This window comes from Lissotriton vulgaris, chromosome 7 (assembly GCF_964263255.1).
Source record: "Lissotriton vulgaris chromosome 7, aLisVul1.2, whole genome shotgun sequence".
Lineage (NCBI taxonomy): Eukaryota > Metazoa > Chordata > Amphibia > Caudata > Salamandridae > Lissotriton > Lissotriton vulgaris.
The window spans coordinates 774,576,252-774,604,008 of record NC_141695.1 but is presented as its reverse complement, the minus strand read 5'-3'; the positions used below and the strand labels follow the sequence as shown (position 1 = coordinate 774,604,008).

Below are 27,757 nucleotides of genomic sequence, written 5' to 3'. Positions count from 1 at the left end.
GCTGTCTCAGTGCTGTGCTCCCGACGAAAGCCGAACTGAGATGGATCCAGCAGGTTATTATCATTGATGAATTGAGTCAATTGGGAGTTCATAATTTTATCAATTATTTTGGCTGGTAAAGGAAGCCTGGCAATAGGGAGGTAGTTATTAGGGTCAGTGGACTCCAGTGAGGGTTTCTTGAGCAATGGGAAGATTGAGGTATCTTTCCAGATTGAAGGAAAGCAGCCAGTCTTAAACATGGAGTTGAAAATATCCGTGAGGCCTGGGCTAACCACATCGCCGGTTTCTTTAAGAATTATCGGTGGGCAGGGATCGAAGGGGGATCCGGATTTGGAATCTTGGATGTATCTGGCTACGGTCTCAACAGAGACGGGAGAAAAGGCAAGCAGAATGTTGGTAATATGCTCACTACAAGAGGAATCTGTCGATGGTAGGGGGTAGAGTTCTGAAAGTTATTGAAAATGTTCAACACTTTAGATTTAAAGGCTGTTGCAATATTATCGCAAAGCTCTTGGTCGCATTTAATTGCTGGGCCTTTTATCGAACTGAGTATGTTCACCACTCGAAAGAGTTCCTTAGAAGAGTTTTTTGCTTCCTTGATTTGTCTGGTATAGAAATCCTTTATGTTAGCTATTAGATAATCTTTGTAATGCGATAGTGCTGTTTTGTAAGCAGATTTCAGGATGGGGCAATACTTTGAGTGCCAGCTTCTTTCTAATTGCCGGCAGCACTGTTTTTCCTTTCCAAAGATCTTCAGAAAACCAGGGAGCTGTGTGGTTTTGTCTATTTCCTGAAATTTTCTTTATAGGAACGGTGGTGTTAAATGCGTCGTTAAGCCATTTAGAGTATTCTGAGGCTGAATCTTCGGGGGACCCTAGGAATGAGGGACAGGACTTTTCTAGCAGGGAGCAAAGGGATTGCTTGTCCATGAGATCCCATTTTCTTTTGGTAGTAGTGGCGGTCTTTGGTACCTTGGACGCTCCCAGGGGGGTAAGAGGAAATGCGAATTTGATCAATGCGTGGTCAGACCACGTTAGAGCCAGCGTTTCCATAGGCGCGAGGTTATTAATAGAAGAAAAGAAACCATCTAAGGTATGGCTAGCCTCATGAGTGGAGGTCTGAATTTTTTGGGAGAGACCTACTGCTTCCAGGGTCTCTAGTAGTGCTTCTGTCTCCCTGTTGGCTTTATCCTCGAGATAGAAATTAAAATCTCCGAGGATGGTGAATTCATCATTTTGTAGACTGGATTCTAAGAGGCTGTCGATGTTGGAGATAAAATGGCTCCTGAATCCGGGAGGCCGATATAGAAGGTTACCTTTGAAGGTTTGTTTAGTGTTTAGTTCAATGATGAAGAGTAAGGACTCATAAAGAGATGTAGAAGTTGGGTAAAACCTGATCAACTTATCAACTTGGAAAAGGTGGTCGTCAGTGACAAATGGCCACAAAGTTGTGTGTGCACTTTGGTGCGGCTTGGATCAGTGGTTGTCGTGATACCAGTGAAAGGCAGACTCTATAGAGAAGTTCAGTCTGGTCGATGTTTTTATGCTTTTATCTCCTGAAACATCGCATCCAAGTGTGTCTCTATTTGAAGGGACTTATTGATGGAGAACACAGGGCCACTGTTAATTGATACCTCACCAAACAATTTGATTCCTGTAAAAGCACCAGATTTTATTTATGGCTTTTCACATCTTAGCATAAGATGAATGGCATATGTCTCAGTTTTACTAAATCTGTTTGACCCTGGTCACCAAAAGATTTCCTTGCTATTTTTCAGGTCGAGCCTAGAGTCAGCGCGCACGCACTGCTCTGCAAGACTTGCTGTGGTGGAGTAGGGAATAGACGCCCAGCCCACTCTCTGCCCATATTTGCCATTGACTTATGTCATGTCCTCCCTAAATGCTGGCATCTGATTCATAAATAGGCTTTTTAGTCCCTCCTTAGTGCAGCCTCATCTTAATTTTGAACCTCCCATGGCGACTGGCCCTTTTATTTCGGTTGTTACACGGTACCTGTTATATAGTCTTTAAGCACGATTTTCTTTATTGTGTTTCTCTTTCTGCAGGCACGACATGCTTAACTTACATTCAGCCTGTTGTGCCTTCTTTACCCCTGCCCTCCCTCCTGTTATCCGAGTGAACTAATACGTTGCTCAAAATTTCAGTTATGTCGTACGGTATTGAAATATAAGGCACGGATAGAATACTGTTTACCTTCAAATATTGTTTGAGCACTACGCCATTTGATTGCGATTCAAGTGTTTTAGAGCTACATTAATATTTTAAATCATGATGTATTTAAATAGGAATATTACAGATGTTTGATGAGTGATTTAAAATGGGGGGTGCCTCTGGCCGCAAGCTGTAGTTTTTCTTCGGCGTCTTTTGTTCTCTAGCTCTGGCGACGTCAGTTAGTGCCATCACATGTCTCAGTGATTAGCGGAGTAGGATTTGAAAAATACGGCGTGCCTTGTCTCCGGCAGGGAGCAAGTTGAGAGCACCAGAGCCTGGAAGAGTATACCAGCGCATAGTGAGTGTAGATGTACCAGATAGTCACCGTTAAATCAGAACAGAGCACGATGATGAAGCCAGCGTAAGTGAAGACAATGCTCTTCTGTGATCGCTCTCCTTAGGGCATGTATGTGCACCACATGTGCACCCATGCTTATTTCAGGGGTGCAACAGGGTGTTCTTTGGACACCCTTGCACCCTTGAAATTATTCTCAATTTGCGATTTGCAAATTGCGAATCACAAATTGAGAATCATTTCACATTAATTCCTATGGACCTCCTGGCCCATAGAAATGAATGGGAAATTATTCCTTAATTGCGATTAGCAATTTGCTAATCGCAATTAAGGAATTTTAAGAAATCGCTAAAAAATAGCGAATTTCAACATACATACCATTTTGCAATTCTCAAATAGCGATTCCTTAAAAATCGCTATTTGAGAATCGCAAAAGTGTATCTTGATACATCTGGCCTTTCAAATTGGTGGTAATTTACGAATTTCTTGAAAAATGACAATTTTTGCATTTTTCAAAGTGCCGTGTGATGCACATACATGCCCTCGGGGCATGTATGTGCACCACATGTGCACCCATGCTTATTTCAGGGGTGCAACAGGGTGTCCTTTGGACACCCTTGCACCCTTGAAATTATTCTCAATTTGCGATTAGCAAATTGCGAATCGCAAATTGAGAATAATTTCACATTCATTCCTATGGGCCTCCTGGCCCATAGAAATGAATGGGAAATTATTCCTTAATTGCGATTAGCAATTTGCTAATCGCAATTAAGGAATTTTAAGAAATCGCAAAAAAATAGCGAATTTCTACATACATACCATTTTGCAATTCTCAAATAGCGATTCCTTAAAAATCGCTATTTGAGAATCGCAAAAGTGTATCTTGATACATCTGGCCCTTAGTGTCTCCTATGGAGGAGTAGTATACTACACACTCAGCAGAGAGTGAGACAGAGCCAATCACATTATATATGGTTTGTTGCTATGCATTATAAGTTGCAGATGTCGGATGCCTGCTCATTTGTTGACTGACCTCTCCCACTTTCTAAATTGAACCTCGCTATTTAAGTCTTTTATTGTAATTGTTAAAGATTTTATTATTCCTTTTTATGTGCTGTTTCCCCTCTTGTTTCTGGGAAATGTCGGCTGAGGCTGTTTGGAATTCAAAATTAGGTATTAAAGTTTCTGCATGGTTTAAATGAGGCCATATCACTGCCTTTGTGTGCTATAGTGGCTGTGATGACTGGGGCACAGACGTGTTCAGGGTGTGTATCAAGATTCTGCAGCTATTTCAGAGCATGCACTGGCTGAAATACACAAACTGCTAGAAGAAATGAAATGCCTGCACAGGGAACCTTGTTTTCGTTCCTTATGCAAGAGGTATTTCAAGCCTGTCGTGGTACTACAAGATGCATGCTTACATCAGGCACAGGGTGGCCAGTAAAGCATTCTTTCAAGCTACACTCCTACAGAGGGAAGAATTAGGAAGCTGAAAAGCGCTGAAGAAGCCAAGTGTTTTACACCAAGTACCCTGCATATGCTAGGAGAACCCCTATCTGGGTGAGATGAGGAGCACCCCTATCTGGGTGAGATGAGGAGCACCCTTCCAAAGCACCAAAAACTGATCGACCCGTGGGGCACATATGTTTACATTGAGGATAAACGGGATGGAGAACAGACTCCAATGATCTCTATCGATCCAAAAGTCTTCTTAAGGGAACTTCCAATTAAACTTCCTCTAGGCTGGCATATACCCGTTATATTTTACGGTGATTTAGATTTAAGTTGGCAACTTAATTTAAGGTACGGATCATAATGCGGAATCCCAGGGACACCTAAAGGGACTCCCATCTATCACAGAATGTTCTCTTCCCTCCTCCTCCCCATAATATGAACTATAGTCAAGGCTAGACATGTACTTCAAATCAGTGCATTTGGTTGGGAAGACTTCTAACATTGAATACTTGAGAATGTGTCGCTCTGATCACTGTCCATTACAGGTTACCCTCACATGGGGTAGATTACTGACCTATCTCCCATCTTGGAGATTGTAACCCTCAGTCCTACAAGATACTGTCTTTAAAACCAAGATATGTAAAACCACTGCCCACGGTTATGAAGAGGAGACTGTTGTGGCCTTTACAGTACTATTGAGAGGAATGCTTATTAAGACAATACAGAAGCACATAAAGAGAAGATACTGAAAGCCCCCGGATAAAACAATTGAGCTGGATCACTCTCTTTCAGACACCACACAATTTTGCAGACAGCATTGTGGCACATTGTTAGAAAGGGAGACATATCTCGACTATCTGGAATATTCTGCCAAACTGCATGCAGAGGGGGATAAATCTACACTCCCACTTTGTTATTTATGGATTGTTTGCTATACCTATGCCACACATCGCTGACAGAATAGAACTGCAGAGCTCAGAGAAATGCTGAAGGCTCCTATCACCCTAGACAAGCTCTCAAGAACAATTAGCTCATGCCTAGCGGCACGATATTGGGCCCATATGTCATTCTTGCTCAGTTCTATTCAGCATGAGTGTCACAAGTGGCGTTCCGTTTATTACAACTATATTACACCAAAATTACTCCTTGGTGGGAAATGGGATCCTCCTAAGGCAACATGTGCAAAGTAAGGTTTCTAACCATTTCCATGCACCGGATGGCCGCTGGCTGTCCGACATCACGGTGGGCGTGTGCGGAGGACGGGCGACGGCCGGTCAAACTGCGCACCCGTCATTTTTTTCCGCGACGAAACGGTTAATTTCGTGGGAGATATTTATAAAAACAATTTGTTATTCTCTATGGTGAAGCGGACTGAGAGGTTGGTCTACAACAGTGGTTCTTAACCTGTGGTCTGAGGACCCCTGGAGGCCTGTGAGGCCAACTCAGGTGGTCCACAACTATTTTACAAAATTAAATATTAAACCATGTAGAAAGAAAAACAATGGTAAAACATTTAGAGGTGAGCAGGCGTTGTACAAAGTTGCACCCCCGCCACCCCTGTGCAGGCAACTCCAGTACATCGTGCGCTAGATAATCATGTCCCACAGCGGAATAAGTGAGTGCAAGAAACAAGTTATAAACTAGGGATGGGGGCAGGAGGTCTCAAAATTGCACAGTAAAGAGCGGTGGCAATGGCACGAGTAGACTGTTTTGACGCATGGAGAGCGCTACATCTGCCTGGACTGGAGTTCCCATACCACTAAGAGCTATATAGCATATACAGTAGGGTGGACAGGATCCTTGAGGTACTGGAACTGGGCAAGCAGGTGGCTGCAGTGGAACACCTGGGCGGTTTTTGTCAGACCATGTTCCGGTATTTCTGGCATACGTGTGGCGCCAGGATGCCACGCATATCCCCTCATGGCGTCTAAACCCAGAAGCACCGCGAGACGGTGCAGTTTAGAAAGATATACCGGGTGTCCTAGATAGTTTCTTTGAAGGCAATTGGGGGTCCACTGTCACTAGGGATAATGAAAGGGACACCTTTAAGGTTGTCCTACAATGGAAGTGCCTATCTAGGGTGTATGGAATCAAACATCAGCTGCTAAGGGCTTAGGAAGATACACTGACGCACCTTCAGGGGGGGGAGGGGGGACAGAAGGATCCCTAGTTGCAGGGTAAGATAGTGGAGGCTAAGTGGACAGTGAGGAAGACACTGGATAGGTTACACAAATTCACGCTGAATGATTAAAGGTAATTACTGCATAGAGAGGGGGACAGACCTGGCTGCCTTCTGGTATGGCTCTTTCATAGAAAAAGGCTGATCAATTTGATCATGTCTCTAAGGACTGAAGATGAGAGGCTAGTATTGTCACAAGTTGTGATTAAAAGGGAACTCCAAAAATAGTTGGTGAGGCTTACCAGAGACAAGATGACTGTGCCGTCATTGAGGCGAAGGAGTTCCTGACAGGCATGGACTTGCTGGAGGTTTTGCAAAGAGATGCCCTTGACCTGGCAATGACTAGGAAGGAGATACAGGAGTTTATATGGGACATGCCGAGAAACAAAGCTCCGGGTCCTGATGGGTTCCCAACATAATTCTACGTTAGTTATGCAGTTGTGTTAGCTGAGGAGCTGCTAGAAGTCTACAATGAAGCAGGGGTTATCACCATGAGGGAGGCCCTTATAGTTATGCTTCCTAAACCAGATCAGGACACTGGAAAGATAGGCTCATACTGCCTGCTCTCCATCATTAATGTGGATGTGAAAATCCTTTCTAAAATCCTGGCTAACAGACTGTAGGGTGTAGTCGGGCTGTTGGTGCATGAAGATCAATGCAGGTTCATGCTGCATATGTTTAGAAGGTTGTCGGGTCCAAGGGTGCTTATGGCCAAATCCCTAATATTTCCCATCACCAGGCGTACCAGAAGTATTGCAGATCTCCTCCCGTCCTGGGTTTGAGGTGAGAGTTAGATAGTTTCCGGCATCTGGGTATGCAGGTGACACATAAGATTGAGAAACAGTAGGAGTATAACATGGCTAGAGTCCTGGCGGGCCTAGAAGCCTCAGTGGCCTTTTGGAACAAATTACAATTGTCGGTTGCCATAGGGTAGCGGTAGCCAAGATAGTGTTCCTGCCCGGATAGCCTCTACGTTAGTTGTCTTCAACGAGTCGATCATTATCTATTGGTAGCTCACAGACACCTTCAGAGTAGCTTATAGCCTTGAGTTCATTATAAATAAGCAAAGAGTCACATTTTCCTTTTAAAGTTCAAGGAAGGCTGTGTTTATTTCACAGTATTTTGTCAGGATGCATATAGCTGGGCCTAATAATGAACAGTGTTGGAGTCATATTTATGGCCCATGGCACAGAGATGAAGAACTGAAGCACTGAAGTATTTAAGTCTTAAGTTTGCAGCTCAATATAGGGTGAAAAAATGATGCTTTTAAATGGGAGAAAATTAAAATGAAGAGTTATCTTAATGATTAAGTTAACTCTTTATTTAAATGTTATCCCATTTCAAAGTTTCCCATTTACAAATAGCAGGACTCTTACTCACAGAGGCCAGTAGACACTGTGCCATAAAAATAACTGACAAATAGTCTTTTTTTTTAAATGGGAGAAATTTAAAGTGAAGAAAAATATTTCTATGAAACACTGAGTGAAAGTTTCTCTTAACTTACAATTAACTTAGTAATTCATGAAGCATGTTTCTTCACTTTAAAATCCTCCCAGTTAATGACTGTGTTTTCCGTTATAAATATGACACCTTATCTACAGGTCACTGGGTGCAAGATGCCTACTGTTTGTAGATGCCACACTTTGAAATGGGAGAAAATGTAAATGATGAGTTTTATGGAATCCATATAAACAAAGTGAACTCTTCAGTATAATTTTCTCCCATTTCAAAGTGTTGCATTTACACACCAAAACAATCTTGCTCCCAGTGGCAGGAGACAAGGTGCATTATAAATATAACTGTAAAATAAAGCCATTTTTATAAGTGGGAGAAATTTAAAGTGCAGAAAAACGTTCCATATAGCAACATTTTTGCAGAACATTTTTCTGCACTTTATATTTCTCTCACAAAAAAAGGGTTGTAAGTTTGAGTTATACAGGTAACAGTGTCACATATGGTGAAATGTATGTCCTCTGCCACAAGTACATACACACAAGCTCTCATTCACCCATACACATATATCCTATTCATACACACTCATGTTTATACATCCCAAAAGACCACATCCTCACTGACACACATGGCAGCACTGTTATTATGCCCCTAGTCAAAGTATTTTATTCAAACCGTAGTATCTGGCTCTATGGACATTAGGCTTAAAGTCAATGAAGCTGGGGTGTGGGGAAGTCTGGTTACACTGCACAAGTGGCTTGACCTTCCACTTACAATGATTTTGACTGACCAGAATCTCACTACAGAAAAGTTTGGAGACCCCAACCCTATGTCCTGCAGAACACACAGTGTTATATAGGCTGCTTGACTTTTAAAAGACTGGACAGTCTCTTGATTGCACTCATCTGGGCTGTAAAGAGTAGCAGAGTGGGACTCAGGGTACTCAAGCTGGACATGGAGGAGGGAGGGTAAGGCTTACCGGACATGAAATTGTACTATATACCGGCACAGCTACAGCACGCTACTCAGTGGTGTATGGATGGTCCCAATGGGGGAGAAGTGGTTATTGGCTGGCACAAGGGGTGCAGATAATTCTCCTACCAGTCTTATGGAGGGGGTCCATTTAGATAAGTGCTACCCATATGTAGTTCAGACAAGCAGCGCAGACATGGGAACTACCAATTAGGTCTGTACTGCACATGCCCCCATCAATACAAAAGTGCTGCTTAGGAGGTTGAAGCCCTTCTTGCATATCAAATGTGTTATGTCACTGTCAGCTTGGATAGATGGGGGGATGCGTGATATTTGGGTACCTGTTCCCTGGGCATAGGTGCATTACGTTCACGGAAGCACAAGAGGCATTTTTGGGTGGGCCTTGATCAGTTTTTACAATTTGCTAAAATTACCCAGATGGCCCTTGAAATTTGGACTGGCTTTCCACATGCCCTCTATCGTCACACACACTAGTGGTGCTGCTGGACATGGGTCCCCCCTTCTCCCCCCGCCCGAGGATTGTCTCTCGCTTATATGGAGCGTTGCAGCTGGATAGGCCAGAAACCTCAATGGTGGCCAGGCAGGGTTGGGACAGTGACCTCGGGAACATTTGACGGATGGGGAATCGGCGAAGGCATGCGCAATGTAATGCACGTTTTAAACTACCACAATTCTATCTTCTACATCACGCCGACATATCGCCTAAGAGATACACAGAACTAAGGTCAGCCACCTGCCCTAAGTGTGCAGTGCTGAAGGCGTACTTCCTAAAAGTGCCTTAGGGGGGGCACGGAGTTGGCGCCATACTGGGATAAGACCGCAAGCGACTCTGGCAGGTGACTGATCTACATATAGATAACATGGTCAGTTACTGTCACTACACCTCATACCCAGCCCTAGTTGGAGAAATGTTCATTATAAATTCGCTCTGCTGGGTCTTGTATTGTTATAGATAATTGGGTTGGACCCATGTAGTCAGTGGGACCTGGGTAAATAGTCGATATATATATAGAGGGGTCCCAGACCAAGCACAAAATCAATTATTGAATATCACAATATTTAGTTGAATTGATCCAAAACAAATGAGGGTGCTCAGTGTTTTTTATTTTCACTGCACCGTTATAACCATTCAATGATCATTGAATGGTTATAACGGTGCAGTGAAAATAAAAAACACTGAGCACCCTCATTTGTTTTGGATCAATTCAACTAAATATTGTGATATTCAATAATTGATTTTGTGCTTGGTCTGGGACCTCTATATATATATGTCGGGGTCTTGTATTGGCCACTAGAAGAATTGTTGTTAGATGGATGTTTCCCAGGGGGCCCATGTACGACCAGTGGAGTAGGGATGTGGGGAAGTGGGCTCTGGATGAGGAACGTCGGATGCTGGAGGTCAGAAAGGATGAGCAAGATGGAGGACTATTTTGAGTAGGCGGGAATACTGTACAAACTGCTGGCTTCATCTGGGAGAGGAGCTCAGCTAAGGACTCAGATGCCGGTACTCCTGCATAGTGGGACTGCATTCATTCTTTCAATGATTGGCTGCTGTTGGGGTCAGAGAGTGTTGGAAAACCACAAGGAGGGAAGTGTGGGAAAGAGAGGCGATTGTGTATGTATGAGAAATGGGTATTTGTTCTGTATTATATATTGACCTGCCCGCGGTTGTGTATTGCTGTTCTGCATTGAAAATTGAAAATAAAGATTTTTTTTTAAAGAGAATATGATAGCTAAAGTTACATTGAAATCACAAACACAATTCAAAAAAACAAAGATCAACATTACCGGAAAAAACAAGGAGAGACATTCCAAGCAGATGAGATTAATTGCCCTTTTTTACTCTGAGGGACATCATTACATATAAAAAGTAATTTGTAAACATTGGCCCCACATACCTGATAAACCAATATTATCAGATGCTTTTTCAAAAACACCACAATTGAAATCAAAAGGATGTAAAACCCCAAGTACATACTTTGTTCTTCGGAATGTATAGATTAAAGAAAAACAACCAAGTGAATAAAAAAGGATGACATACGTATAAACTGCAATAGCCAGTACATCAACTATTTCATGATATGTCTGTGCAAAGGATCTTATATTTGTAAAAAGATACTACTACTAAAAATACACATACAGGAACGCTTCCGTACTATCAAGAAATTGGTTCTTTCAAAACCCTTCTCTGAGCACTTCAAGCAATAATATGAATATAAAAGTCTTCTCTTTTAATGGCATTGACCACATACAGAAAAAATACATTTAATAGTGGCCATCAATTGATCTTGCAGGGAAAAGAAAGTGAATGGATCCTATACTTCAGAAGAGTCTAACATGGCGTTAAAAGAGAGGCTGAACTGACACTACGTAAAAAGCTATATTACTATCACCTACAGGTCAAAATGTAACACATTATGCGACATACACTGGAAAAGCCAAGCAGTCTGGCACAGGCTACCAACCTTTTGACTTTGTCAGTGCTTGTTTTATTTTGCCACGGTTTTACATGAAACATTGTTGTAGGGGCTGCCGGGCCTTATTTAAAAAAAAAAAAAAAGAAAATTGGGAAAGAACCAAAATATTTTTTTGGTCTCAGAAAGTGCACATTCTATAGTAGTCCATTGCAATGAAAGGAATTACTTTTGGGTGCTGATGTACTCCTTAAGAAAGAGAAGAATGCTGTCACTCCCTGCCAAAGGCTGAAGTGGGCTGACCATTTGCCCCATGCTGCATGCTTAATGGCCAGAAGAAAATGTGAGTGGCACAACAGGCTACTAGATTAAACGGGCTGGCTGAAAAGCCCCATGTAAGTAAGGGTGTCATATTGATACTTTTACTAAAATCAAAGGGTCTTGAGTAATGCCAGACCTAGAAAGAAGATTATATATAACAGTTTACAATTAATGAAACATGACATAGAGTAAATATAAAATCCGACACATCACCAGATAAGGGATTCGATTAGAACCACTGTATGTGACCGTAGGACACATCGCTTTTTGGCTAGAACAGTCTACTTCCCCCAACATTGGGTGCTATAAATATACCCAAGGCTCATTGTATATGAAACCGAACAATGCATTAGTTCACCCAATTTGGCCACTAATAGAAGGACAACACAGGGCCTGTAGCATACCGCAGAACATAATCAAACCATAAAGTGACGCTGCATGCACAGACAGAGACTATACTACCTCTTCGCTGTATGTATTACAATTCGGATGTTACAATACTGGAAATTAGTCTAAAAATATTATGTTGCCCTCAAGTTGATTGTTTTAAAAATGTACTTTTGAATCCATCCACCTCTGTGTTCAGAATGAAGTGAAGGAGGGATGGGGGTTATCGACAAAGCAGATGGCTTGACGGCTCTAGGATCTATGCGCTCAAACATATAGAAGGGGCATTATTTGCTACCTCCATGGAATATATTACCTTTGATTAATGCCCTTACTATATACACAATTGTGGATCACTCCTCTTACCAAGCTATGTTCAATTTTTCAATACATGTATACATACAAAATCTGTGTCCTTAAGGCGATGTCGCTCACATTTTACAGAAAGGCAACATTCCAGAGATGAATCTCTGGAACTGTACCAACTTTCCCCTCAAATAAGAGCAAGGGTGAGCAGACTTCTGTATGATAGGGATAGATCTTTAAGTAGTCGACATGTGGACCTGTGGTCCACTATCTCATCTTAAATTGTTGAAGGAAGTTAGTGTCGACATGCTTTCGGCTCCAGTCTGTAGACTATAAGTTTGCCTACTTGGGTATTCGCATAACATTCACCTTACACATAGATTTTCTCATCATGTTTTCTAGACAATACCCGTTACAGGTTGCCCTAAATATACTGAAAATATTTAATTGATTTGCATTACAGTGGAAAGTTGCGCTCCTGACTCGAGGTGAAATTAACTAATGATACTTATTATTGCAATAAACATTTTCATAGTATGAAATACAAACGGCACTGTCAGTGTGCCTACACTAAACGTAGTTACTATCACTGCTTGTTTCTGTTATTAGTTAAGAAGGATAAAATATAGGTATGTTTGTGCCGATATTCATATATTTGACCTAAAAGTTACCTAAGGATCACATTGGTGGGTGCCTAGCCCATGGAGCTATTTTATGTGACATACATTCTCACGGCTCTTGTTTCAACCCCTTGTATCACAGACATATTTCTCACCTTTCTCGTAACTCCGTGGATACACAGTAGATTCCTTTTCCAGCACACAAAACATATAGGAGTCCTTGCTGCGAAACCAGCTCTATGTTCCAAATCTTACCAGGAAATTGATAGATAGCCTAGTAAGAAAAATAATCATGATTATTCACCAGAGGTGAAAATCTGGCATCCCAGCTTATGAATGTTAGGGTGGAGTAGTTAGTTAAGGTTACCTACATAGCTTTGCGAAAAATGTGACTATTAGTTTCACTTTTAAACTATGCACAGTCATCCAAAGTTATACAAACAAAATATGCATACTTCATCTGAACATATATTGTGAAACAAATAGACATATAATGTGTTCTTCAAGACAGAAATAGAAATTCAATACGACAAAAGCTTATGTAAACTTAATTGAACATGCATTTTTACAATGACATGCTTTAAAGTTCCTTAACACTCTATGTCCCCTACCTCAGTTTTTGACATTTGAGTAAAGGGCTACAAGGTTTGAGTTTGGACCTTTGCAACCCCACACAGCGTGGATGGATGTCAGAATGTGTGTACCACTGAAGGGCTGAAAAGGTGACTCGCACTGAGCGTTTGCCACAAGGGTGACTGGCATAACCAGCAGAGACTGAGGCGGTACTAGAGTGGGAGGACTCGAGTGGGCAGTGCCTCATTTCTCAAGCGGGAGGTGGCTGAGGAAAGCTGCAAGGGCCCACGCTACAAGAGGTGGAACAGAGATAAGACCCTGCTCTACTGGCAGAACCAAGGGCGGCTATGCACGATTCATTGCCATGTATATTTAAGTAGACATTAGTAAGCAGCTGTGAGCTGCGGGACAGGCTGCATAACAGGTGATTTGTCCTTGATATAATAAGTGGCAACAAGATTTCAGCAAAACAGGAAAGTGGACCCATGGATACTGAATAAGCAGAGAAAAGCAGGCGACAACTGTCTCCGGGGGACATAATGACTCTTCGAAGGAGTCTTTCCCACCACCCCACCCACATATTACCCATTTGATGATGGCATGGCAGGGGGCTGCCCGGGATTAGTGCTATGAGTGCACTGGGGGATAGGTGTGGAGATCAGGCCCATAAGTTATTGAACTGTGTCAGATGGGAGGTGACAAAAGTGGTGGGATAAACATTCACCAGAATGGGGTCGCACACTGCTAATACACCAGCGGGATCGCCCCTAAGGACCATGGTAATTGTAGTACTGTTCTCTGCGATGCATCTTCTTTCGAATTCTCGCGTATCTTCAAATCTTCGTCAACCCTGTACACGTGTTTCGGGGTATTTACCCCTCATCAGCAGGGATTAGGCTATCTTCTTATCTTCTGGGGTTGCTGTGTGCTGCCAAATATTACCAGGTATAGTACCACACAAAGGCGCGCAGGTGTGGGGTCCCGAGCTCGTCAGCCCAAACTCCAAGGAGCATAAACATTCACCAGAATGGGGTCGCACACTGCTAATACACCAGCGGGATCGCCCCTAAGGACCATGGTAATTGTAGTATCGTTCTCTGCGATGCATCTTCTTTCGAATTCTCGCGTATCTTCAAATCTTCGCCATCCCTGTACACGTGTTTCGGGGTATTTACCCCTCATCAGCAGGGATTAGGCTATCTTCTTATCTTCTGGGGTTGCTGTGTGCTGCCAAATATTACCAGGTATAGTACCACACAAAGGCGCGCAGGTGCGGGGTCCCGAGCTCGTCAGCCCAAACTCCAAGGAGCATAAACATTCACCAGAATGGGGTCGCACACTGCTAATACACCAGCGGGATCGCCCCTAAGGACCATGGTAATTGTAGTACCGTTCTCTGCGATGCATCTTCTTACGAATTCTCACGTATCTTCAGATCTTCGCCATCCTTGTACACGTGTTTCGGGGTATTTACCCCTCATCAGCAGGGATTAGGCTATCTTCTTATCTTCTCAGATTGCTGTGTGCTGCCAAATATTACCAGGTATAGTACCACACAAAGGCGCGCAGGTGCGGGGTCCCGAGCTCGTCAGCCCAAACTCCAAGGAGCATAAACATTCACCAGAATGGGGTCGCACACTGCTAATACACCAGCGGGATCGCCCCTAAGGACCATGGTAATTGTAGTACCGTTCTCTGCGATGCATCTTCTTTCGAATTCTCGAAGCGAGGATAGCAGAAGATCGAAAGATGATGCATCGCGAACACGTTACTACATTGACCAGAGTCTTTAGGGGCGACACCGCCGGTGTGTGAGTAGTGTGCAACCCCACCCCCATTTGTAACTTTAAGCTCCCTTGAGCCGCGGGCTGACGAGCCTGGGATCCCGCACCTACGCGCCAGAGTGGTACTATACCTGGCAGATATTGGCAGCCATCGGCAACCCCAGAACACGGCCTATCCCTGCTGACGAGGGGTGATACCCCGAAACAGGTGTCCAGGGATGGCAAAGACAGCGAGGATAGCAGAAGATCGAAAGATGATGCATCGCGAACACGTTACTACATTGACCAGAGGCCTTAGGGGCGACACCGCCGGTGTGTGAGTAGTGTGCGACCCCACCCCCATTTGTAACTATAAGTGGTGGGATGTTGGCCTGATAAAGTATGGCTGACTCATAATTATTGAGGGGCCGACCAACCTGCTTCCCAGTGGTGTCAGAATCGATTTGCACAGGCCATTGATTGGCAATACGACTTGAATAAAAATGGGCAGAAACGGGGGTGCAGAACAACTGACTGGGTGACCTGGAGGAGCAAAGTCGTCAGGGGCTGCCGACACACAGTCAGACAATGGTGAGAACATTGGTACCACCATGGACCCAGCCAGAGTATACAAGTTGATGCAATATTGGAGGCAATAGCGGCATCCTGTGAAGCCATGGAAAGCATGATTGATACACTGGCAACAGATTTCTGCCTCCTGAGGGCAGACAAACAAAAGCTGTCTGGAAAGGGAACAGAGGTAGGTTCAGTGCTGCCAAGTACACACCCAGCAGTGCAACAGATGCAAGAAAAAATAACGGCATTTCAGACCAGAATGAGTACACTGGAAAACAGCGCAGAGGACTCCGAAGACCAATCCCAGAGGAACAATGTCAGAATTGTGGGAATATTTGAAAATGTAGAAGGCCTTATTATGTAGCTGTTCTTGGACGACTGGCTCCTGCGAGTGGTGACCCCAAAGGCCTTCCAAAGTTCTTTTCATCTTAAAGTACTGGCAACTAACTCCCCAACCCCTCCCCACCTCCAAAAGAAGTAGAGTACCTCTACACCTGATAGTTGCATGTCGACTAACTACAGGAACCACATCCTCCAATTAGAAAGACATAATGGCCCATCTGTAGTGGAAGACAGCAGGGTGACTCCATTTCCTGATTTTACATTGGTTTTACAACAACAGTGAGTTGCATTTTCAGCAGTCAAATGAAACCATAGGACACCAAGTTTGAAAATATATGCTACGTTTGCCTGCAAAACTCAGGAGTTTAGAGAATAATAGAAAATACTATTTCTTAGACCCAGGGAAAGCTATGTCAAAGACAGAAAAGAAAGGGTAAGCTAAAGTTGATCTTGGATGAACCGATGTTTGGCAAGTTATAACGAGGAAACGGAGACATTTCACTGCCAGCCAGAAGTCAATCCAAGGTTGAGTAATTTAAAACGTATTGAACTGTCTCAATTGAGAGACCTGTAATGCCAAGGCTCTACCAAAACATCTAAGGAAGAGGGCACCAATACAGGCACAAAGTCTGAACAAATAAAAACAGAAGTTGATATGGAGGAGACCCTGAAGGTCATGCACAGGAAGGTGGGCAAATTGATTAGAGTGGAAATGCATGGGGTGAATTCATATGGGGGGACGGGAGGTAACGCATGTACAGGTAAATGATAATGTTCACGGCTGAAGCTCTGCAATCAATACCTAATAGTATAAGTGATAGGACAAAATTGAACAGCACATACAGATTGGTACCACGAGTCCCAGATGAGCCATGAAGGGCAAGCAGGAGTTTCTTGAAAATAGGCACAGAGCTAGTATCCCGATGCGTTCAGGAACCCATGAGTGGCCCCCCTGAACGGCTTAGTATTGCCTGGTTTGTTTACTTGAACAATGGTAGTTTCTTAAAAAAAGTTCTACTTACAAAAATGTTGGAAAAGTTTGTTAATATTAAGCTTTCCAACTATTTGAAGGTGAGCAATCTGCTTCACCGTACTCAATAGGGCTTTTGCCCGTAGCACATAATTGAAACCGCCCTTCTTGAGGTGATGGACTAATTAAATTTGCTTTGCATGAAGGTAAAGTGCAGCCTTAATTTTGCTCGATCTGTCTGCAGCCTTTGATACTGTGTCTCATTCTATTCTACTGCATTGGATGGCTGAAATGGGAATTGCTGGTTCGGCTTGGTGCTATGTTAAATAATATTTAGAAGGAAGAGAAAAAGACATTTAGCTTGCATCCCTGTGGCGGGATTGACGAAAACACAAAAGCTTTGCGTTGTTGTAACACCGGCTTTATTGACTTTAACAATCGCCTTCGCCGCGTCACACTTCTATAGTAGGGTTGTGGTGGTTCGGTGTCTCGACGCGCTGGAGAACTCCTCTCCTTCCTCTGGTCCACGCCTGGTTTTCCTCCCTCCCGTGGACTTCTGGGAGATGTAATCGCTCTCGCATCCGTCTTGAGCGCCGGTCTCGGGTTACATGGAAAATAAGAATAAACGTGCTTAGTAAAGTGCTCTGATTCACTTGAGGAAATATAAATTTTTGGTCATGTTATGTTCCCTAGCGCGTACCCCACCGACTCCATGTATCAGCTTAAAGTGCATGTAACTTCCCTCCCGTGCCAGCTATGAAGACGCAAATACATTTGCGTCCAACGTTAACTTGTCCTCTTTCAGATCCACCCTGAATGGATTATATAGTCCGTTCTTAAGTATGCTATGCCACCGTCTTTTTGTAGTACACTTTACATGTTTTCCTGCTCTGGCAGAGTAGGCCCTGAATCCCTGCCATCGAGCCTCTTTTGGCTCCTGACTCTGACAGCCTCTGCCCAGGCTACCTCTGTACCCGTGAACTCTGACTTACTTCCAGCGCGGCCCCTCGCGCTCAGCTCAGCCTGCTTTCTGCCAAGACTGACTATAACCTTCGAGTTATCTGTTCCGCTCCTCGAGAATGCATTCCTGCCTACTAGCTCCAGTAAACATCCTCTCCAGCTGCAGAGCCAAAGGGCCGACCTGTCTCAGTGCAAGTAATTCATAGCTCTGTTACCATGCTCCCATGGAAGGCCCCGTGCCCCCACGCTTCTCATGCAGACACTTAGGCGCTTATACACGCATCCACAGTTAGCATAGAATAGCTTCTGCCCTAGAGACCTTTCCGCCCAGATAGTATGGTTCCTAAACATCAGATATCAGATACGATAAAAGTACAAGTTGATCTGACATGCCAGACTTCTGTCTCTTTCCGTCAGTGTAAATGTCAAGTCCCCTGCACCCCTTCCAATTACACGTCATGCAGCTGCGCGCGCATCCAAGCTTCCGATTTCTGCTGACATTGCAACAATTCTGTTAGCACCACCCCTTGGTGCCACCCACTTGCGTCACCTATCAGTGACGTTTCTAGCACACACCTCCAGTTCACGCCTAGTTCACGCCTCTTGATTACGTACTAGTACCACGTGCATACTGTTATCTTGTCTTCTCTTAGCTGTTACGCCTACTACACTACTTCCTATGGTATAAATCAAGTATATAAGCTATGTAATGTCAATAAAGTTTGCTCTATCCTTTCTGACACCCCTGTGGTGGTCAGAACATGATATCCTGGTCACGACCATTCCTTTATGAGGAATAAAACCCTTAGAAACTCTAACACCACGGACTCTGTCTTTTTTCATTCCGATTGAGTTGTTATTGATTAAGTACTTACCTGCATAGAAATTAAGAGAGTAAATTAATTATTTACGTCATTTTGGCGCCCGAATAGGGACCCCTCCCCCACCTCACGCGCCGGTTGGCGCATTGCAAGCTCTGTCCCCTGCCGTCAGTTAGACGGAACCTACGCGTACCGGCAGGATTTCCTGCATCTCCCTCTGACCCAAGGAGGTGACGAAGACTGCGATCAGTGCCCAGACGAGGCGGTGAGGAGTGCGGAGGATCCCGACCAGAGCCTAGCCGAAAGAAGCAAGGTCCGAGGTGTCAAGAGGCCCACCAGGTTTTCCGAAGTTTTCCGAAGTTTTCCGAAGTACCGAGTCGAGTCCAGTCGAGTTTTCCGAGGCCTTCTGTTTCCGTGCTTCCCGGTGAGTACCATTGCTGGGTCGTATCTAGACGGGTTTGGGTACACAAGTCCGGTCTGCACTGTTTTTAGGCAGTGTATCTGTACTGTTGAGCAGTATATCTAGTATTCCGAATTTCTGCACTGTTACACCAGTGTATCTGTACTGTTGAGCAGTACATCCAGTATAGGGGGGTAGTCATCTATGTCTTAAATGTCTTCTTATGTGATTAATGTCGTGGTATGAATGTGACCGTTTAATGTGCATTTTTGTGTTTCTCGTATAAACTAGCTGTCAGCAGTATTAAGGAATAAGGATTGAGCATTCAGTAATAAGTAAGCAAAATGCCGTTTTTCAACAAGTTAAAGCAGATAGGAACTAGGAAAGGGATACTGGAGGAAGAAATTCCTATTCCCCCTAGGGACACTCCAGGTAACTTTATGTACCACAAACATGGCATAGACGCCATATTATATCTAGATTTATGGGCCGATTACACCAAGCACCTAGACGAAAGACACAGATGGCCTGTTACCGGAACATGGGATGCCGAGTGCATCATGAAGGTAGAAGAAGCATTATGGAAAAAGAAAGCTAGACAATCCCAGAAAGACGCCATAGAATTCTGGCGTAAGGAATCACATAAGCGTGCTGAGAAAGCACTCCGTAGAGAGGACAGACTTAAAGAATCAGAAAAAGCCCAAGAAAATGAATTAGTTATTGAAGGAATCCGAGTAAAAACAGAACAAATAGACCGTGCCCGAAACAATCTTGTAAACGGAATGTATCTCGCGGCCGAAGGTACACCCGAGGCCCTATCAGAAATACCGAAAAACTTACCGCCACCATTAGTTCCAACTAAAGTAATGCATAAAACTACTAAAGACATATTCCTAAATTCTTATCTAGAGGATGTAGCACCAGCTTACACCAATTTGCCTGTTCGTGCCCTGCCCACTGACAGGGACGGGGGTGGCACTACGCCCCCAGATCATGTTCCGCCAGTACCGCGACAGACCTCCCCTGTTCCGCCAACTCCGCCACTTCCCGCACCCAAGATTGACCTACCGAAACAAGTCCTACCTGATCCTACTAAACGACAAATTCAAGTTCAGATCCAGACTCCGCAGGGAGATAATGCCCAAGCATCCGCTTCAGGAGGTGCGACTGCGGGTCTTCGGACCCCGCCATTAACACGCAGATTCAATTTCAGGGACACGCAGAGTCTCCCTACGTTCCAGTCACCCCGCCTTGACGCATTAAAGGAAAACATGTCAGTTTGCAGATATGATCCAGTACCCGGAAGAAACGATCTAATGATATTGGCATCACTACGGTTAAGATCTGCCACTGATATCTTGCTATGCTATGTAGGAATGAAGGAGCGTCTCGATAGAATATATGAGTTTGTTCAGACAGGGAAAGACCCTGACAGTATCAAGGATGCCATGGATAAACAGAAAGTTGACATTCAAGCACAGATATTACGATTTTTCATAAATTGTCTAATAAGAGAACGAGACAGGCCTGAGACAGATCAAAGTGAATTAGATGCACTAACAAAGTGGGGTCAAAATATAGCCGAAGGAAAACATGCAGGGGGGCTTGCATAGCCAGTATGTACCAGAAAATTAGAAGGGCAGTGATAACAGCACACCAGAAAGGGAATGAAAAAGCTTCCTCCGAGGAGGAAGAAGAATTTGCAGAACCAGGAAGGTCTACAGATACTATAGCGTATGTAGGTAAGGGAAACTACCCTAGGAAAGGCATCCGTCTAGAACACAAGAGAGTTTTTCTCTCTGCTTTAACAAACCCGAATTCTTCTGAACATCAGTTCCAGGAAAACGGATAAAAGGCTTCGAGACCGAATAGGGTACCATGTACTCAATTCTATGGATGAACAGGAACTAGCCCGGTCAGCCGTGTTATGGGCCGAAAACCCAGACATATATAATGATGATACGTTAGCGCAGACATTCTTGAACCTTTCCCCAGACGAGCAGAAATTAGCAGGCGTATACATGATTCAGCACCTCCTCATCAAGTTCAGAAACCACCATTCCGATCCAGGTCCCTTACACGAAACATTAGAAGCACTACTCATGGATAGATGGAGAGGTTTCAGTACCAAGTTAATACAAATAATTCTAGAACAGCGGCATAAATACAACACCTTCATAAGCTCTGAATATGTTCCCGCCCCGCCTTCAGAAAGAAAAATGTACCACATGCAATGCGGTAGTGGCATTGAAAGTCAGAACCCCTTACGAGAAGTACACCCAGTTATGGGTGAGGATCACGCCTTGAAACGTGTGTATGTTCACACACCACTGACTAAGTTAGAACTGTTAGAAATGAAGAAACTAGTTCCGTGCCATGATAAAGACCCAGCAGGTTTTCACAGAGAGCTTAAAGACATGTTGTTAATGGGGGATTACACGTATGATGATATTATGAAAATGTTAAAAGTACTGTTGCCCACGGGCATTTACGAGAAATTAAAGGAAAAAGATTGGGAGGTGGGGGACACAAAGATAGCATGGGCAGAAATAGAAGACGAAGAAAGCAAACGAATCCCAGGAGTAGGCCTTGGGGACAAGACTAAAGCATTACCCGGATTAATAGTACAGGTTTTGCCAAGATTATTGACAACTAGAAAGGAAGATTGGGACGCCATCTCGTCCTGTAAACAGAAACATGATGAAGATACTAGTGACTTCTATTCAAGATTCGAGAAATGTTTCATTATAAATAGTGGCCTACAACCAAGCAGCGAGTCATATCCACACCTTTTCGTATCAAAATTAGTAGAGAATTCCCTACCATTAGTTAAAAATAGAGTGTACAAAGTTGAAAGTACTTGGCAGGCAAATACGCCATCCCAGATGTTACAAATGTTACAATATCATCAGAACAGAATTAGAGAAGAACAAGATCAGGAACAGAAACGTATGAAAGACACGAAAATGAAAATGTTAGTAGCTCAGACGGTCCCAGCCGACGGTCAAAGAAAAGGTGGGGCCCAGACAAATCACACTACAGCTCCCGTTAAAGGGACATGTAATTATTGTAAACAGCCAGGTCATTACGTACATGAATGCCCAGTCCTGAAACATAACATAGCAACAGGCAAAACTAAAGAAAGACCGCATCCGCCTAGACAAGACCAGGTCCAGCAACAGACTTCACAAAATGTACAGCCGATACAGAATACACAGCCTATGCATGCTCCATCCCACACAGCGCAGACAGTAGCAGTACCACAGCCACAGCCCATTGCCGCGACTCAGCAAGTTTCACAACAGATGTACCAATATGCCCAATCTGCATATCCAGATTACCCCCGATATACATGAAACAGCCTAGAGAGGGAAGGTGGTTTGCCTCTTATTGAAATTCCTGTAGATCAAGAAGGTCCTTATGTACACAGTCACGTATTGGGAAAAGACAGAAAGTTTTTAATTGACACAGGGGCAAGCCGCACTACAATCAGCCATAATGAAGTCCCAGGGGCACCCCTCTCAGGCTCACAGAATGTTTCCCTTGGTTTTTCAGGACAGCCTATTGTAAATGAAGTATCAGAACCAGTACCATTGGCTGTGGGTCCATTATCCCGAGTTACAGACTTGTTACTTACGAAATCATGCCCAGAAAATCTGTTAGGAATTAAAACACTGAAGGCTCTAGGAGCTATAATCTGCTGTTCCCCGGAGGGAGTCAGACTCATTCTACGGGATTTCAAGGGTCATTATGTTTTACGAGATTTTGATGTCAGATTGAAAAATGTACCAGATCACCTATGGGCAAAAGGCCCAGCTGACGTAGGTTGTATGCATATCACTCCATATCGTGTTACACTCAAGACAGGAGTTGTTCTACCCAGAATCAGACAATACAAGTTACCACCCGATGCTGTAGTGGCTTTACTGAAAATCATTGAAGAGCTTATTGCCCAGGGAGTGGTCGTAGAGACCGACTCCAATATCTGTAATTCACCCATCATTCCAATTCTTAAACGTACCGACCCCAATGCACCGCCAGTATATCGGCTGGTGATTGATCTTCGAGAGCTGAACAAATGCATTGTACCGCAGTACCCTGTGGTCCCCGATATCTCTTCCCTATTGACTGCTATTGATTCAGAAGCAACGTTCTTTACTGTAATTGACCTCAAGAACGCTTTCTTCAGTGTACCTATTGATCCGGAGAGCCAATATCTCTTCGGATTCAGTTTAAATGGACGAAGTTTCAAATTTTCCCGCGCACCTCAAGGATTCACAGAAAGCCCCAGCATCTATAGTCAAGCACTGAAAAGACAACTAGATTGTATTCAAATGCCAGTTAACACCGCTTTACTGCAATACGTCGATGATCTACTGATCACCGCACGAAGTGAGCCCGAATGTGAACAAGCATCATTGACAGTTTTACATTTCCTGGCCGACAAGGGACACAAGGTGTCTCCTTCGAAGCTGCAATTCTGTGTTCAGCAAGTTGTATACTTGGGTCACTTGCTGTCCAAAGTAGGGAGACAGCTCACTCCCGATCGCATTCAGTTAATTGTAAATATGCCACGACCCCAGACACAGAAGGAAGTGCGGGCCTTCATAGGCCTCACCTCGTACTGCAGACAATGGATTCCTCAATATGCATTTCTAGCTAAACCACTCATCCAGTTAACGACGCAGGAGGCAGCAACTTCGCCTGCCCTCCCTTGGACTCAGGAACATACACAAGCCTTTGAGGAATTAAAGAAAGCATTATGCCAAGCACCAGTTTTAGCGACACCATGTTACAATAAACCGTTTACACTTTTTGTTACAGAACGTGATGGTACAGCATTGTCTGTCCTCACTCAAGACCAAGCAGGTTCATATAAGCCTTGTGCTTATTTTTCAAGTACATTGGACTCAGTAGCCCAGGCACTCCCTGCGTGCTTAAAGTCAGTAGCAGCAACAGCGCTAGCAATCAGACAGAGCGACTCAATTGTTTTAGGTCATCAGTTAACAGTACAAGTTCCACATTCTGTAGAGGTTCTTTTAAACAGAACCCAGACTCAACACTTGACTATAGCACGACTGACAGGTTACGAATTGACACTATTCCAGCCACACATAGAAATCAGACGCTGCAGTATCTTGAACCCAGCAACACTGTTACCTACAATTATGACAGATCCAGCTCCGCATGATTGCATAGAGATCATTAATGCAGTAACAAAGCCCCGACGAGACTTAACAGATGTTCCATTGACAAATCCAGACCTGACACTTTATGTGGATGGTTCATGTATGAGAACAAGTACAGGAGAATTAGTGGCCGCGTATGCAGTGACCACTGAAACTGAAGTTAAAGAAACACATCGTATTGATACACTGTCTGCTCAAGCGGCAGAGCTCATCGCTCTGACCCGAGCCTGTATTTTAGCCAAGAACAGAAATGTCAACATATACACTGATTCCCGTTATGCGTTCGGAGTTGTACACGACTTCGGCATGCTATGGCAAGAACGAGGTTTTCTGACCTCTCATGGTGCCAAGATTCAACATGGTCCCCTCATTCAAGCATTGTTAGAAGCAATACATCTGCCTTCAGCCATATCCGTCATGAAGTGTAAAGCACATACTAAAGTCACAGATTCTGTTTCCCAGGGTAACGACCTGGCAGACCAGACAGCAAAACATACAGCACTGACTCACATTCAGACAACTGATACAACAAAGACAACCGAACAGACAAACTGTATGACAGTCAGGGATCCCACACTAGATGTTATCGACATTCAGACACATGCTACTCCAGAAGAAATAAAGAAATGGATTGAACTAGGAGGGATCCAGACAGATCAAGGTTGGATGACGAAGGGAAAATCTACATGGTTTCTCCCTGACTCTATGGTTCAAGTCATGATAAATACAGCACATAGTCCTGCACATCTAGGAGAGAAAGCGATGTTAGACAGTTTACAAAATCTCTGGAACAATAAACACTTACGAGCAGCCGCAAAACAGAAAGTGCGTACTTGCATGATCTGTTGTCAGTTCAATCCAGGAAAAAGCGTCCCTGTAGAGCAAGGTGGATTTCATCCTCCCGATCACCCTTTTGAAGTCCTCCAGATGGATTATATCCAGATGGACCGTTGTCGAGGATTTAAATATGTTCTCGTAGTTGTCTGTGCTCTGTCCCGCTGGACCGAAGCATACCCAGTCCCAGATTACACTGCCCCGACCACTGCCAAGCAGCTGGTTCGTGAATTCTTCCCACGATACGGCTTGCCTCGTGTCGTGTACTCAGATAACGGTCAGCCATTCTCATCTGCATTAATGAAAGAAGTTTCTTTATTATTGGGATACCAGTGGAAGTTCCATTGTGTCCGGCATCCCGAAGCCGCAGGCCTTGTAGAAAGGCATAACCAGACACTAAAGATCCGCCTTGCCAAAATATGTCAGGAAAAAGGGGTCGACTGGATAGTCGCCCTGCCAGTGGCACTATTCTACATGAGAATGGTCGCCCATTCGAGATCAGGGCTATCCCCGTACGAGGTGGTCTTTGGCAGACCACCGAATATGTGGGGGACGCCCATTCCGAAAAAGATTACTGATGTTGATTGTAATATGTTGACAGATTACCTTGCCTCCTTGATGTCTGCACTCCAATCATGTCGTTCACAGGTTGCCGCAGCCTTCCCTGACAACACTGATGTAAAGCCACACGACGTCCGTCCTGGCGACATTGTGCTAGTTCGCAACTTCGACAGAAAGAGTCCGCTGGAGCCCCGCTGGAAGTCCCCGAAGACCGTTCTTCTCACCACAAGGACGGCCGTGAAAATCGAAGGGAGAAAGGGGTGGGTTCACACGAGTCATGTGAAAAAATTCTTTGGACTGAAACCTGATCGAGACTCGTCCACCCCCACCAAAGACTGTGTCGAGCCAAAAGACTTTACAGAATCTGAACGAGAAAAAACTCCTCAAGAAAATTATCGCATGAAACTCCGATCTAGCAAGTCAGACAGTTTAATTGTTTAAGTCCTCCCCTAGGTGAATCGGTTAAATAGTTTCTGACATGTATCCCCTAGATCGAGATAGAGAGAGAGAGAGAGAAGCCAAGAAACGTACATATTGTAAATCACTTCGTAGTCACTGTATAGTGACCCTATTAATCATGTTTATTCTAAGTATTCTAATTATTGTTGCTAGCATCCTATTGCCTATCTATTACCCTATTTTCAAGCGTGAACAATCTGCCTACAATGTTTCTGCTGAACACACTTTTAGTGAGTTACCTCCACATGAGCTTTCCTACAGACTTGCGCTGCGCAACAATACATTCATTAGTATGCTACATCATTCTCATCAAACTAACAATGCTACAAATTGCTGGATATGTGGCCGACTCCCTCCCTACCAGAATTACAAGGGAGCTCTGCCCCTCTTTCCGTACCCATTCACTCACAATGGCTCCTGCGGAGCATGGTTTAAAATAATTAACTCCTTAGATCCTGATATTGCTGTTTTCGATGGGGGCTGGGTTTGGGGAAACCTGAACTTGGTCCTGCTCGACGTCTGTTACCCAGATAAGGAGGGACTCCCCACTAGAATAGGAACTGATCTAGAAAATGAAGTGTATGGATTAGGTAATTATACAATTAGCCTTATGATTCTTACTGTTGAATCCGAAGACACGCCAGTTCTACCCATTATGTCAGTATTGCCAGTTACTGGTGAATTATGTATCAAGAAGAAAGGTTCAGTACACTTAGGTCATAGTAAATGCACTACTGTGGTCGAATTCAGTGATCATGGAAAATCGTCCTTTAAAGCTATTAGTCATTCTTACTTTGTTTGTGGTCATATCGCATACATACGTCTACCTCCAGATTGGGATGGTACCTGTTACATTGCATTCCTTCTGCCACCTGTTTTCCTAGCTCCCCCTGATTACCATAGAAATACCAATCTAGTAAAGAATAGACCCAGAAGAGATATTCCACTTGTCGACTACACAGAAACGGCATGGGAACAGTACACCGATTTTAATAAAGGATTCTTTTTCTTTTTAGGACCTGTTCAGAATAGTAAATTAATACGCAGATTAACTAGAACACTTGAAGCAGTAGTGAATGAAACTGTCTCCGCCTTAGGTAACTTAACAGAAGAGCAGTCCGCCATGCGGGTTGTTGTCCTTCAGAATCGTCTTGTTATTGACGTCATCTTGGCAGATAGAGGTGGAGCCTGTAAGGTCATCGGGTCAAGTTGCTGTGTTTTCATACCACAAAACGCACCATCTGTATATCAAGCTATCACCCGTCTCCATAAAATTGCAAATCAGATACATCAGAATCCAGGCACCTGGACTTGGTCCGGTTGGTTCTGGACAACGTTAACAGCTTGGGGATGGAAGATCCTATCCTTCCTAGGCATTGGCCTAGTCCTAGTATTCAGTTGCTGCCTGTGCCTGCAGTGTGGGCCAGCGATTTGTGGACTGTGTGCCACGTCTTGTATTGAACATTCCAGTTTTCTCTCAAAACGTAAACAAAAGAAAGAAGAACAAATGATGTTACAAGAACAAACTGATCGATTCATGAGGATCGATATTTCATGAAGGGTCCGTAGGGAACAAGGAGGGAATGAGGAAATATAAATTTTTGGTCATGTTATGTTCCCTAGCGCGTACCCCACCGACTCCATGTATCAGCTTAA

At 43.9% G+C, this 27,757-nt stretch overlaps 1 protein-coding gene across 1 annotated transcript in view; it reads right to left on the bottom strand.

The window, feature by feature from the left end:
* The window catches only part of FAAP100 (FA core complex associated protein 100), a 347,891-nt gene that overhangs the window by 218,481 nt on the left and 101,653 nt on the right, over positions 1–27,757 (bottom strand). Inside the window, exon 3 of the mRNA XM_086931007.1 lies at positions 12,809–12,927. Coding sequence (XP_086787133.1) covers positions 12,809–12,927 — 119 coding nt within the window. The remainder of the gene's footprint in view (positions 1–12,808; positions 12,928–27,757) is intronic.